We start from the raw sequence: 14,831 nt of genomic DNA, 5'->3' as shown, positions 1-14,831 counted from the left end.
GTAGCTGTAACTGTGTTCTAATATGATACACCACATACTGCTGAACTGCTCACACCCTCTTCAGCACTTTATGTAGGTCCCTTGGCTATCCTGTTTCCTGTACAGAACCGCTTTCCTCCACAGTAATTACACACTGGCAGTCCACTCAAAGTCCGTGAGGAATAAAGCATGAAAAGTCTCAGTCTTACAAATAGCAAAAGGTAAAATTTGCTAAATAAATCTTTGCACCTTATACAAGATCTGCTACAAGGTCAGCGTACTGGACATTTATGACAGAAAAAAAAGTGAAACCTTGTGTTTACTGTCACAGCTGTATGACTCTCAAAATGAATGTATGTATATACCTGTACACACAATATATATATGTGTGTATTTATATATATGTGAGTATGAAAGAAAGGTTCAGAAGTTCCTCTGCTTTTGCATCACAGGCTCAAGAGAGTGGAAAGGAAAGGCGTGGCAGACTGGTAACTGGAACTTCCTGAAATATTGACTGAACTTCCATGTATAATTTTCCGACTTCCTTGAGGAAGAGTGACAACACAGGCTTTACAGACAGTCATTTTAAAGTGCACCTAAACACTGAAATTATCTTAAATTTAATTAACTGACTTCATCTTCAGCATGATAATTAGCAGAACTACATAAAGGCACAGAAAACAACATTTTCTTCAAAAAATTTGAGGCCACTTTTACTTTCATTCCTACTGCAGCATGTAATACACTACAATTACTTATTACTGTGTAACTATTACATTACTATTAGAACAGTACCAAAAAAATCCCACTCTGAAATAACTATGAAAGGACAAATCGTTGTCCAGTCTTCAAAATAATAGGAGAAGCAATGATACACCACTTTTCCAAACTGGAGATCATGAAAGACTGGCTTTTTAATGCTAAAAATTACGTTATTTATATTTTCAAAATGAATAATTTCTGACATTTGCATTACATATGGGATCCTTCAAAACTGAAAGACCTATCATCCTCCTTCATCCTCATGCCAAGACAACAAATAGCCTAGCAGTCAACCTGCTTACCTCCCAAATGAAAAAGCAAGTTTTAAATCCTTGTCCTGAATTAGGACAAACTGTGATGAGACTCTGGGTCTCCCACATTCAAGCCAAGTGTCCTAATCACTCAAGAGTGGCTCTCCCTAAATCCATAGTTCTTCATTAAGGCCAATTTGTTTTTGAAAAATGTCTAACACATTAATAATCTTCCTACAAATTAATCTCCAGGACTATTCAGCAATACCTGAAGAGTTCAATAAAAGCTACTTTTATACCCCTGCCCTTTGTTTCTATTCCTAGTGAAATCTTAGATGACATCTGAGCCTCATATTTCTCTCACCTCAAAATAATTAGCATTTCCACATTCTAGAGAAAAGCTACAAACTAAAGTGAGAAAAAATCAGGGACGCTTGGAAAAAGAACAAAATGTAATATTACCTAAATTCTTTGCCTTATTTCAATTCTATCTGAAGTCAACATTGATCCTACACTACACAAAAAGAATACCCAGATTTATCGGTATCTTCAATGGAAAAATTAAAGGCAAGTCCAGATGGTAACATTTACTTACTCATCTATTTGACAGACACATGTTTCCACCTCTTTCAGTGCAGCTTGTAATTTGAACAGCAATTTTTGATAGACATCTTGTGTTTCTAAATCTTCTTCTTTTAAGAGGTACCTCAGACCATGGCCCTCTTGCTGGCCAAGAGACTGTCCTGAAGGGGCAGCCATAGTAGTAATGGTATGTTGGACATAAATCATGGGATTCAGTTTACCTGGGAATAATCCAAAGAGGTTACATCATTATATTTTTTTCAAGATATATTTTGAATTTAGTAAAATACCTAGCAGAGACTGAAATATTTTCCTGCTTAAAACTTCATGTAATTCCTTAATTTTACATTCTATTTTGCATATCAAAGTCAAGCTATTAAAGGAAAAATTATTGTGAAATTATGACTGGCCTTTATTATGCTTCAAAATAAACCTAAGTATCAAAAATAGGGGGGTTTCATAAAAGCGTGTCCTTAATTTTAATATTTGGGATATAAACTTAAACCAGTTACCTTTTAAGACTCTATATCAGAAGCACTGGAAGTAGTTCTTTCAAGTCAAACTAACTTACCTTGATCAGCGGTTTTATTTTCCTTTTCATGGGAAGAATGTTTTCTGCTGTCTAACTGTACACCAAAGGCACTACCAAGGGAAGTTGAGGTTTTAGGGTAAGACACTTCCATCACATTTATATGGCAATTGGTTGGACAGAAATCACTGCTGTGAAGTGGTGAAATTTTTGACTTAGCTTGTTTGAAGGTAGGCCAAGCTCTGTTTTTTAATACTCTTGAAAACTAGAAGTGAGAAAGAAAACAAAATTTTGATTAACCACTTTTGATATGTCAGCAATTGGCTGATAAAACTTATGTACCTGACTAGAAAGCAAAAGTTTAAAATATTTCAGGCATCCTTGACTTCAGATGCCTTGACTTCATGACTTCCATCTTTCTCTACAAGGGAAAGAAAAATATTTTTCATTTTATATTTTTGAGGGGTTGAGTTTTCAAGTAAATGATATTTACAAATGTAAATAGCCTTGTAACAAGGAGATAGAAATTATTTTCCTTGCAACATAATAAAATACTAAGTGTCTTCCTGGGGAGAAAGTTTAGAAATGCTTTATGATCCAGTGCTGTACTGCACATGACATATATAAACACCTGCTGACATAGATGTTACAAGTCAACGTCTTCCAAAAATTTCTGAAATTTTTGCCTGAAGCTATAACAACAACAGAATTGGAAGCTATGAATTATGAATTTCATATTCAGGAAGGATGAAGTCCTCCATAATGGGCTCCTGGGCTGCATTAGGAGAGGCCTTCCCAGAAGTTGGAGAGAGGTGATCCTGTCCCTCTGCTCAGAACTGGTGAGGTCACACCTGGAGTGCTGGTTCCAGTTCTGGGCTCCCCAGAACGAGAGAGACATGGGCATACTGGAGAGAGTCCAGTGAAGGGCCACAAAGATGATGACGGGACTGGAGCATCTCTCCTATGAGGAAAGGCTGAGACAGCTGGGACTGTTCAGCCTGCAGAAGAGAAGGCTCAGGCAGATCTCATCAATATATATAAATACCTGAAGGGAGGGTGCAAAGAGGGCAGAGCCAGGCTCTTTTCAGTCGCGCCCAGTGACAGGACAAGAGGCAATGGCACAAACTGAAACACAGGAGGTTACCCCTGAATATCAGGAAACATTTTTTCACTGTGAGGGTGACTAAGCACTTGCACAGGTTGCCCAGAGAGGTTGCGGAGTCTCCCTCCTTGGAGATACTCAAAAGCCATCTGGACACAGCCCTGGGCAACCATCTAGGTGGCCCTTCTTGAGCAGGGGGTTGGACAAGACCTCCAAAGGTCCCTTCCAACTTGAACCATTTTGTGATTTTGACTGATTCTGTGATGCTGATAAACATTAGAGCATAAAAATTGCAAACAACGTATCTTACAGACTTTGCTAGTCCACAACCTCTTCTCTCCCCATATATCAGCTCCGCAATGATGAATTTTTTTTTTCCTCTCTCTTTTATGGTCTAATTCGAATACAGTGCTTAGCCAGATCTCCTTCATTATAACACCTGAATTTTGTGCACACTCTTCAACAGGCTTAGTGTTATTTGTTTTTTAAGATGAGACTACATCAACCCAAAATGGCTAAGACCTAACTGTACTAAAATTGGACACTTAGAAAATACACCTACTTCAGTATCATAAAGGTCATGAGATCAAGCTCTCCCACTGGAGAAGAAACTTGTCAGTCATAAGTAGGATTTTTGTCAAAATGTGTGGTTTCCAGTACAGTTTGTTGTTAGGGGAGATTTTTTTCTGGAAAAGACGTAATCAGTTCCAACTCCCTGGTATTTTAATCACAGTATCTCTCCAGTCAAAATATTACACAGACCTACCTCAGCTATGCAGCACAGCTCACGCATAAGAATATTTTCAAAGTTAACTTGCAAAGTTCCTTCCCCAATAAATGTCAGTACAAATTCAAACAGTCAAGTTTTGACTAACACTTCAGTTGAATAAAGGTATGTCCCTTCTGAGTAATAACAGGTTATTGTGCTGGGATTTAAATTTCTGTTTATTTTGGTGTCATATTACTTCATCCTGATGAACATCTGACTGATTAATTACATTCAAATCTTTATATCAGAAAAAGATCTGGAAGGTTACATGAAATCCAATTATGGAATTGTTCGAAGGCTGAAGAATGTACAAACAGTTAAGAAGGGCACTAAGGACATTCAGTGATGAACATGTTCCTGCAAGCAGTACATATTTCACATCTCAATCTCCCACACATCCTGCTCCAGAGAGACCAAATGCCTGGCTACGATTTAATCAGGTCATAAGTCAGACCCAAAATTCTTTTCATATATGTTTTGAGAAACATCTGGGACTCATGGCACTGACTCGAGTTCTATTATGAGCAAAATGTTCTGATAATAATAATAGTAGGAACTGCAGAAATCTACAGGGTTTCTATTTATAGAATTCAAACTTTCACAGTGAAACCAGGAGCCAAGCCGGCCTCAGGCACTCCAAAGTCTCCTGTAACTATGGTTACCTTTACCTTGCCAAGAAAATGACATATCTATTCCTGAAATTCATTGCATTACTAATTGTCATTAAAAGCTGTAACTGTGAAACTACTGATTTTTGAGCAGATGAGCTTCAAAGTGAAGTTTGTAACAGCAATATCTGCTTCTAGACAGTATAAGCACTATGAAAATTTCCCTGAGGCTGTTTGTTTCATATCCAGCACAACACAATAAAATTCATTTATTGTCTTGGCTTCCTGTAAAAAGAGTGTACATCATGCTCAAATATTTTGGCTACATGTTACTCAAACTCTAAATATGCTATTATTAATGTTAAAACTAATTAATTTGTTTTTTTTTTTTAAAAAGACGTATTTATTTTTAATCAATTTGAAAACACAGAGGTTTATAATTCAGGCAAACAACAGAGCGACTGGATGTTTGGTAATGCAGTATCAGAATCCTGTTGACGTCTCCTATGACTCAGCTCCTCGGTTTACTCCATTTCTTGTCAGAGCACCCTGAAAAGTTTTTGGAAAGCTGGTTTTTGGCCTTCATTCTACTGAAGCTACAGGTTTTCCTTACAGTTTTCCCTCCTTTTCCTTCGAAAAACAAGAAAACATTATCTGTTCTTTTCCATGAAACTTTTAGAACTGTGTAGCTTCTACATTGAACCTCTTTTTCCTTTTCTTTTTTTTTTTAATTTTCAATTTTTTTGCACATTAACTCTCAGAACAGACCAGCTTGTAAACGTCACAACTCGGATCCCCAACTGAGATAAGACAGGGCAGAGCGAGTTCTATGTAGCCGTTTTGGGCCTACTTCAAACTAGTTCCACTCCCAAAAATTAGGTTGTATGGGAGAGAAACCAGAAGCCAGGATGAGAAAATAAGTTTGCATTAACAAATTGGCAAATGGTTGATTCATTTATGCCCTACTTAGCTAAACGACTATAGAGAAATACACTGACAGCAACTAGAGGTCATACTCCAGGTTATTTATTCATTCACATCTCATTAATTTAGATCTCAAGTGTATGAAAGTCAGCACCTTCTCCTTTTTTCTGTGCTATAATGTTTTATTAACCCAAGCTAATCCAACAATTTAGAGAGCTATTACTATTAATAGTCATGCTAGAAAAAGTCATACCAATTTGAAGGGCATAAAAGATGAATAAAAGCGTAACAATTTTGTATTTAAGATTAAGATGCATTAGAAGGAAAAAAACAATTCTGCTGTTACTGCTTCATTTTTGGTTAACATCTGCAAATTCACTAGAGTATTGGTTTAAGGCATTTACAAGAATGCTGGGCCTTTTATAGGAAATATGCAGTTGATTGTATCTACAACTGAACACAGCAAACAAGAAAGGATACGACCTACCCAGTGTCTAAAAAAGGGATAATAAAGAGCATGTTTTGAAAACAATTTATGCAATTACTCAGTTTAGGCATTCACGCCTCAAAATAGCTATAAACTCTCAGCCATATTTTTGTCATTGCAATAGACATTTTGAAGAGTTATTCAAACTGTACCACACTCCCCTGTTACTCCCTTAAAAACACAAATATCACCAAGGTTAGGACATGCTGGTCATACCTTTTTATAACTAGAGATTCTTCGGTAGATATGCTCAATTTTCTCACTGCAAATGACACTGAATTTACTTTGAAGCTCGGTGGGAATCACTTCATTTAAGGAATTGAGGCTGTTGCAATTCTGCACAAAATGTTCATCACTTTTTGCCAGTGCTTCAAGAATCTAAGATAATAAAAACAAGAGCAGTACATTATGAAATAAGATGACTAAGATAACCCCTTGCTTAACCCCTTACTTATCATCCCTTATAATTAAAGCTGAAAAGCTTGATAATCAGTTGCCTTTTAACATTACAGGCAATGCTGCATAACAACAATTATTGAAACCTGGGAAGCAGAGGTTTCTTTAAAGCTATCCCCTGCATAAGTTATACACATAATAAGTACTTTTACCTGGCTTCTGATGACATTGGCTGATAATGGATTTACTACTAATTCCCAACTAATGTAACCACTATAGCTCCTCTGAAATACATTACCTGCTGTATTTACTTGAACAGCACATATTATGCGAAGCTGATGAATTAATTCATTACTTGTAGCAAAACTTTGGTGTGGCAGTAAAGCAATACTAACACGTTGAAAAAGCATACAAGAAACTGAGTGCTATCCTCTTGTATATTCTGCATATATAAACAGGAAATAGGGAACAGAATAAGCTATACAGCCCAGCAAAGACTGAAGTCTTGCTATGATGGAAATAGCACCAGCAAATGATGGTGATAGAAAACTGAAAAAAGGTATGTTGAAGAGATGAGGGTAGTATATAGCCCTTTTTTGGAGTTAAGAGTTACTTTTCAGGCATTAAAATTCACTGTGTTATGGAACTTGGGAGATGCCTATTGCTGGTTGGGTCCAACCCTGAAGATGTGTTTGAAAAACACACCCAAAATAACTTTCTAACAAAGGCACCCAAAATCCAGATTAAGGCACCTGAATAATAAAATGCTCGCATTTTACAGACATTCAAAGAAGCCTGGACAAACAACACATACATTATTAATCCATCAAGGGACTTATATCTGTAATTCACTTCTGCTACAGTTCATTACTATACTATCCACCATCACGGATGCAATATACGATTTATAACCTTGACCAAGGAGTTTAGAAAAAAGTGACAACCTACAAAAATTTTGGAATGCAAAATCTTAAGTTTTTAAGAAGTCACAGATTATAAATGAAAAGATCCTGAGAGAATTTTTTTCTCAGGTCCCCAGCATGACAAATTAAGGAAAGTTTTTACCTCTTCTGCTACATACAGTGTTTAATTACCATATTAAAACACCACAGTCACTTCGGTCACACTCCTAAGCTTCCTTTTTCTCAGATTTAATTAATAATACAAATTTAAATAATTCAAGTGGCGTTTTTTGCAGCTGTACATTAAAATAAGTGCATTCTAAACCATTAACTTTTGCAGCACAACTTTGGATACTTTCTCATCATAATAATTAACACAAAGATTTGCACAATATAGGGAAGCAGTCCAGGATTACTTCACGCCCCTACTAGATATGATGCAGAACAGAGATGTTTAAAAATGCAAAGCAACAATAAATACACAACAAAGAGAAAGAAGCATATGGAAAGAAGCACAAGACCCCACTGAACACACAGAGAAGTTTATGTTTGGAGCATTTAAAACCATTTGCAGACAGTTATATTTGATGAAGTGTCACTACAATTTTTATTATTGCCTTTGAGTTAAGGGACCTAATTTTTCTACCAGTGGACCTTTTGTAGTCATTTAGACCACAATCACTTGAGATAAACTTCATATTATTCTTACATAGTCACATTACAACTCATTATTGTTTTTTAATAATTTCTAAATATTTAAATAGCCAGCCTAAATACCAAAGGTGATGACACTCATTATTTAAGACCAGAATCAGTGTGCTGGAAGTACTTCTTTACTTAACTATTCCATATACAACAATGAAAAATTATTTCTTAAGCAGTTACGAAATAATACCTTAAACATTTTATATGAAATTGTAATTACAGCAAGAATTAACATCCTTCAGGCCAATGGCTTGAAGCATTCACTAGACCAGCTCTAGCAAATCTTGTGATGTTGGTGCAAGAAGTTACTCCGCTGTCTGTCAACCTGACTTGCTCCAAAGTGAAGTTGGGGAAAAGAAATGCCTGCCCATGTCTCAGTCTTTTCAGTAAAAGATCAGTGCTTCAGCTTACGTTTCTGATGTAAAGATCAACAGAAAAAGAAATTTGCAGGTATCAATACACTCCCCAAAATTTTGGGCTTTCATACTTCTATGAAGTGTACTTTGTTAGCATGCCTATGTGTGTGAAAATATAAACACAAACTTAGTAAAAGAGCTGTATTACTACATTATTTGTCAATCTGACCCAGACAATACCAGATACATATAAAAAAATCCACAACCCATTCATAGCAATCACAGTTTTTACCATTTGGAAATATTCACAAAATAAAAACTCCAAAGTAAACTCTAAAGTTGCACTTGGTTTTTTTCTTCCTCTCTGATTTAACCAATGTGTGAGCCTGTATATGCACAGCTTTATTTTACTTTCAGACACAGAAAAGACAGATGTTGTGCTACTCCATTTACTGAAACAAATTCTTAAACGTGCACATGCAATTCTGATGAGATTAAGTTACTTCTGGAAACTAAAACCTACCTTCACTAAGTTTTGACATTTCAGTGAGTCTTTGACTTTCTTTCAAGTTTTATTTGATAATTAAGAAAAAAGTGAGAGGGGCAGGAGGAATGGAAGACTTTAAAGTTCTTTCATTTTTTCAGTTTAGAGGCTCAATTTATAACCACACCATAACTTAGTTTGCTTCCTGAGTACACAATCATTCTCCAAAATGTCAGAGGGATAAAGTTGACCAATTATAAGATACTAGATTAAATACATATTACCCTAAGAATAAGCAAAAGACATTGCTCCATTGGTATTAAGCATAGTAAGAATAAAAAAATTGCTCCATACCTTTGCAGTCAAGCTGAAAAATCCCTTTGGTTCAATCATTTTTTCTAACACATGGCACTTTATTCCAGCTGTGCTGTCATACTCATAAACCACTCCATACTCCAGATGAACATTGTCAACCGTCAGACTCACATGATCTTTCTTTCCATCAATTATTGCCATAGTGTTAAATTTGTCAATTACCTCTAGATTAAAGAAGATAACACAACTCAGTTGAGGAGGGTAGGCCATTAAACTAAAAGGAGGCAAATGTTCTAGAAACAGGTATGCTTTGTTTATTCTATTTAAAAATGTTCATCAAAAAACCCAGCTACCTGCCGAATGATTTAAAAATCAGAACACCAGTAGGTTTATGGATGCTAAAATACTAGATTGCTAAAGAGGCATGAACAGACAAGTATCAGTAGTCTCTCTTTACAGTTACTGAAGGGCACTAATTCAATTTCATTTATAATCCAGAGACATAAAAAAGCAAGAAAAAAGGGAAAACTGAGAACTTCTAAATAGACTAGAAGGAAATGACCATGAAAAGTGTCAACATCCAGAAATGAAACCACAATATCAGCATTTACCCAGAGAACATGAATACAGTTCACTTGTTAACTGTCTCTTTAATTACCATGATGCATATGAATGCAGCTTTATCTAAATGTTAATTGCCTGAAAATAATCTGAAGGATAGCTTATTTGTTATTTCTCATGCAGTAATGACTAACACATCTAATTTAGCCTTAAATTATTACTAGTGGTGAAAATAAATCAGGTAATTCCTAGGATTATCTATCCTGTGAATGAAAATTGAACAGATTTTCCCTAAAATATTCACAGAAGCTTTTTCTCAAAATGGGAAATACAATAATTTTCCGAGAACAGCATGTTAAATTTACATGTTTAGAATACAGAAAAAAGCAAATCCTTATGTAAAACGCATCTTACTGTCTGCTTGCAATTTCCTCTCTGAAAACAAAACCACTGCCTATATTTTCCTTGCTACTACACCAATGTTCTGAGCAACAACAAAATCAAAACAAATATCACATACCTTCCACTTTGCAGTCAAAGGCATCTCCTCCATCATCTCCAGAGGGCTTGGTGTTTGTTTTCTGAAGATCCTCCTGTGCACTTTCAATGCTGTTATAAACCCACTGTATAGAATCTTGCTAAAAAAAACCAACAAAAAGACAGCTAGGAAAAGCTTTGCAAGTACAATTGATAGCAACTTATTTCACTATTTTCAAACATGAAATAGTTGCTTTAACTCCCGGATTATCATCAGCTTTACTGCCTTCTGAGCTCCAAGTTAAAAATAATATTTTGAAAGTTACAGAAAATTTTGGGATTGTCTAAAATAACCTGAAGCATTTTGTCAACTTATTTTTAATTTCAGAGTATACTGTCATGAGACAGCATGAAGTCTGTGACAGCATGACAACCATCAGTTTCATGTCTCTGCCAAAAATAATTTAAGACATTTCAAATCAAATTGCAGATTGAAAAATATTTGAGACAAGAAATAGTGAAAAAATAGAGAACCGATTTTTGCCTTGCTAAATCTGCTGTGTCCCCACAAATCTGCTGGCAAATATTATAGAATACCAATCAAAGATATAGTACATCCAGTTAATCTATCACCCATGTGTCACTGGCAAGAATAATATACACTACAGACTTCATTACTTAAATTTGCCTTTACTACAGTTATTTTACTAGATGTTCTTTATTTTAACTGCAGATTAGCAAAACCCCCAAAAAGGACAGAATCACAGGCCCCAAAAGTCTGTCATCTTATGTAACTGAGTGACACGTGAGCACAGGAATGGTGGCTTGGTCATACAACCTATGAAGAAGCCACGTATATCCCTTACATCTTGTTCTCTCCCCTCACTTACACAGCCACATGCCCATCACATCCTTGTGGAAAGGCCTATCAAGTATGGCATCTCCAGACTACTCTTCTCTTCCCGTTACACTTCAAAAAAGCTTGACAGTCAGTTAATCATTCCCTCTCCAACAGCTACAGCAGAATAAATGACACAATTCTAACTAATCTGAATTCATAGACTTCAAAAAGAAGTTTGTGGAAGAACTCAAAGTAAGCAAGGGCAACAAAACCTTAAGCTGAATGTTACAATTTTCACTCCAAATGCCAAGCACGTCTGATTATGCTTTGCTAACATACAATATTCAGCTGCTATCTTTATCCCATTAATCATAGATAACTAAATTTTTGTATGATTAAGGTACTATTTCTCTCTAGGTTTCCTAGATTCATCCATGCCTTACTTTTCACTCAATGGTACTCAAATAGTTTAATAAGGAAGCTTAACTTTCAGAGCTCTCTGTTGATTTTTTGAAGACACCTGTGCACAAGCTGATCGACAGAAACACTTCCAAAACCCACACTTCTTTGGAGGTACACCTGAAAGCATGCTGCTTATTTATGGAGTCTTACAGGTTTGCTTGACATCATTAAGACTGCCATGCCAATCTCTAATAGATTTATATCATGTCAAAGAGTTCGTTCATTATTCGAACTTAATATGGCCTAATGGAAGGACTAACTACTTAAATTGGAAGTCCCTCTTTCAAAAGTTAACACAAGATATAATGCAATATGATTTGGAGCAATGTTCTCCAAAAGCATTACAGAGGCACAAACTGAGCATAAATCTGTCACATCATGATTAGTATCACTGCAAAGAAATTGTACTTCCAAGAAGTAAAATCTACTTTCAATTTTCTTTATCCAGACAAGACACAAAGAATATAAACATTGTCCAACAGAAGTTACACAATTATTCACACTGCAAGAATCTGAAATGAAACTTCATGCTCCAGGCAAGCAGGAAGACTCCTCACCCTGAGAAGTGGAATATACAGGAAACAGAAAAAGATCCCCTTTCAATTATGCAATTGCCAACCACAGGACAGACTGCAATATTGATGTTAATTAAATGATAGGCTAATACACTGTACTTACAAAATAGGAGAAATCCATAGTCACCTTCCAAATAATTAAAACCCCAAATTTCTGAATAGGAAATGAAATTTTAGCTGTCTTGACACCAGTGGGAATACTGCCATTTACTTCAGTCTAGACAGTTCTCCCATAGCATTTGATAGCACTACATTCTAAATGAAGTTTTTCTTGTCATTCTGGGGGATTTTAGTTATTTGTGATTTGCTGAATTATTATCAGCTACTTTTTAAGATTGAAATAAATACTCTGTATAGAAAAACAGTTATGTACTCCAACATATTACACAACTGGATTAAAAAAAACACATTAATTTTGCATGTCAAGGCATTCATGCCACCCAACATTAATCAATCCTCTTTGGATGTCACTAATCTCTTTAGGAACTCTACAGTTATACACAGAGAGAACACACATACTATAAAGAATTTATCTTTTATTCTAGCCAGTTTTGCTACTAGTGCACAAAGCACCCTCTCTTTACTACAGCGCATGTTCCTTGAAAGAATAGGTGAGCCTGATCTTGATATGATACTTAGCAACTTCAATTCTGTATTAGAGTTTACACATAATCATCCAGACAAACGTTTTCATAAAGACTGTATTTGCATGACACAGTTCTAACTAACTCTTACTTACAATTCTTATCTCATATCTACGCATTAGGTGTGGGAGGAGGATTTCACTCCTGATTTTAATTGGATTTTTTTCTCAATTAACATGCACTGGAAGAGTCTGTGAAGTTAATTAATGATATTGGTGCACAGTTTATGAAAAATTTGCAGGGACTTGGAAAAATTACATTATAGAATCCAGCTGGGTTTGGTTTTCTTTCTTCAATTTGTGTCTTGGAAGCCTGAGATTTTCTAAACTAACGTGAAAAAGATAACAAAAATTGCATGCTTATATTAAAAAAGGGAAATTTTGAGTCCTTGAATGTATGTTTAGTCCCAAGATTGGAATGCAATGGGAACACAGAGACTTTTATAGATGGAATATGTGCACCCTGCTCTTTGTGTGCTGAAGTGTTACAGAATTCTGGAAGAAGATCAGCTTTTTGCATTGCATTCTCCTGTTGCTGAGCAGGCAGTGAGCTGTGTAAATCCCTCTCCATCATGATGAGAATACAGCTCGTAATGCTTTCTGCATAGAACTGCAGAAACACTTGAAATAATACTTTAAAAATATCATACAAAAAATAAAATTAGCTATAAGCTTAGATTTATTTCAATGCAGGAATTAAATAGACCTTGAACATCACCAATATATTGAGCAATCTTCAACTTTTATAATTCAACTGGCTTCCCTTCACTTTTATTCACCACTTCTTTCCGCTCATCCCACTCAAACACAACAGATACACATTATGCTGTTTACTTTGACCACAAAAAAATTTAGAAGAAAATCTGCAAGGGTACCAAGTGAGACGTACCTGCATTGGCCGTCTGTACTTCCTGCACGCCGTGACATGAGCAATAACACTTGCATGAGTCTCTTTGCTGACATTAATTCCATTCACTTTGATTATGCATTGGCCAGGGTGGAGACCTGCCACAGCTGCCACTGTTCCTATTAAAAAACCCCACATAGTTAACAGACTTCTTTTCCCAAACATCTCCTTTAATGCTTACAGTGCAAAAGCCTCATATTTTATGCAGACTCTGCTCTCACTGATTCTTACATGCTCTCACCAATTCTTATATACCTCCCCTGACCACAGGGTGCTTCTGCGGTCAGCTGACTCCAAGAAAATGGAGTTCCCCAGCAGATGATTCCATAAAAAGAGACCAGACTATTTTCTAAAGGCTGTTTTATAAAAGAAATGTTGATTAGTAATATGAAAATGTGGAAGATTTGTCTTAAAGAAAAGGATTTTAAAAGGATAAAAAGGCTCTAGCTTGAAACTCACTAATTATAACTCAGACCACTTTTATTCTATGCCCCAAGATTATGAGCTTCTTGACTACTTCAGGTGTCTCTATTTTACATACAAAATAGAAGCTTTCTGACAATTCATAGAGAAGTATCAGAGAATACTAGAGTTTCTTGTTAAACATTAAGTATCCAAATCCAAATACATTTCCAAGGATCTTGTTCTTATTTTAATCTTTTTACCAACTCAGTTTTAACAGAGTGCCTTACAGCTTTAATCAAAATATCCAAAGATAATCAAGTAGGATATCTCAAATTTAATTATTTTGGGGGGAAAAAACAAAACAAAGCATTCTCTTTGAGCAACATAAAATATATGGTTCGGTGATTTATTTTCACAATGCAATAACCACCTTGGGAAAAATCTTCTATCTACTGAATAGGTACTACAAAAATAGCAGCTGTCTTCAGGTCTTTTCAGTGTGACTCAAGCCCATTGCTGAAAGACAGCCTGCCAGAGTATGACCTTAGTTCCAGCTACCTGAAAGTTTGTCTCCTTGTGTCTGTCTTGATACTGCCACAAAGGTGCCAGGGAAGTCAAAATCTATTGCCTAGAGACTGCAAGGCTGAGGTGCAGAAGCTACCTGCTATGAAAGAAAAGGCTACACTGAATTTGCAGGGCTATGAGCTATGTCATGACTTGTCAGCTAAGCATATTTGACAAGGATACAACTTAAAGAATATACCTGGATTTCCCTCATTTTAGGTACTACCAAGTTAGATGATAGCTGC

General features: G+C 35.8%; 1 protein-coding gene across 3 annotated transcripts in view; it reads right to left on the bottom strand.

The window, feature by feature from the left end:
* The window catches only part of PREX2 (phosphatidylinositol-3,4,5-trisphosphate dependent Rac exchange factor 2), a 189,763-nt gene that overhangs the window by 73,854 nt on the left and 101,078 nt on the right, over positions 1 to 14,831 (bottom strand). For all 3 annotated transcript variants that reach the window (XM_069779486.1, XM_069779487.1, XM_069779488.1), the window contains exons 21-26: positions 13,600 to 13,736; positions 10,233 to 10,350; positions 9,191 to 9,375; positions 6,210 to 6,371; positions 2,146 to 2,368; positions 1,588 to 1,795 (exon numbers count right to left, since the gene is read on the bottom strand). In XM_069779486.1, coding sequence (XP_069635587.1) covers positions 1,588 to 1,795; positions 2,146 to 2,368; positions 6,210 to 6,371; positions 9,191 to 9,375; positions 10,233 to 10,350; positions 13,600 to 13,736 — 1,033 coding nt within the window. The remainder of the gene's footprint in view (positions 1 to 1,587; positions 1,796 to 2,145; positions 2,369 to 6,209; positions 6,372 to 9,190; positions 9,376 to 10,232; positions 10,351 to 13,599; positions 13,737 to 14,831) is intronic.

The sequence above is a fragment of the Haliaeetus albicilla genome, chromosome 3, assembly GCF_947461875.1.
Source record: "Haliaeetus albicilla chromosome 3, bHalAlb1.1, whole genome shotgun sequence".
Classification (NCBI taxonomy): Eukaryota; Metazoa; Chordata; class Aves; order Accipitriformes; family Accipitridae; genus Haliaeetus; species Haliaeetus albicilla.
This window is presented reverse-complemented; position numbering and strand designations above follow the sequence as displayed.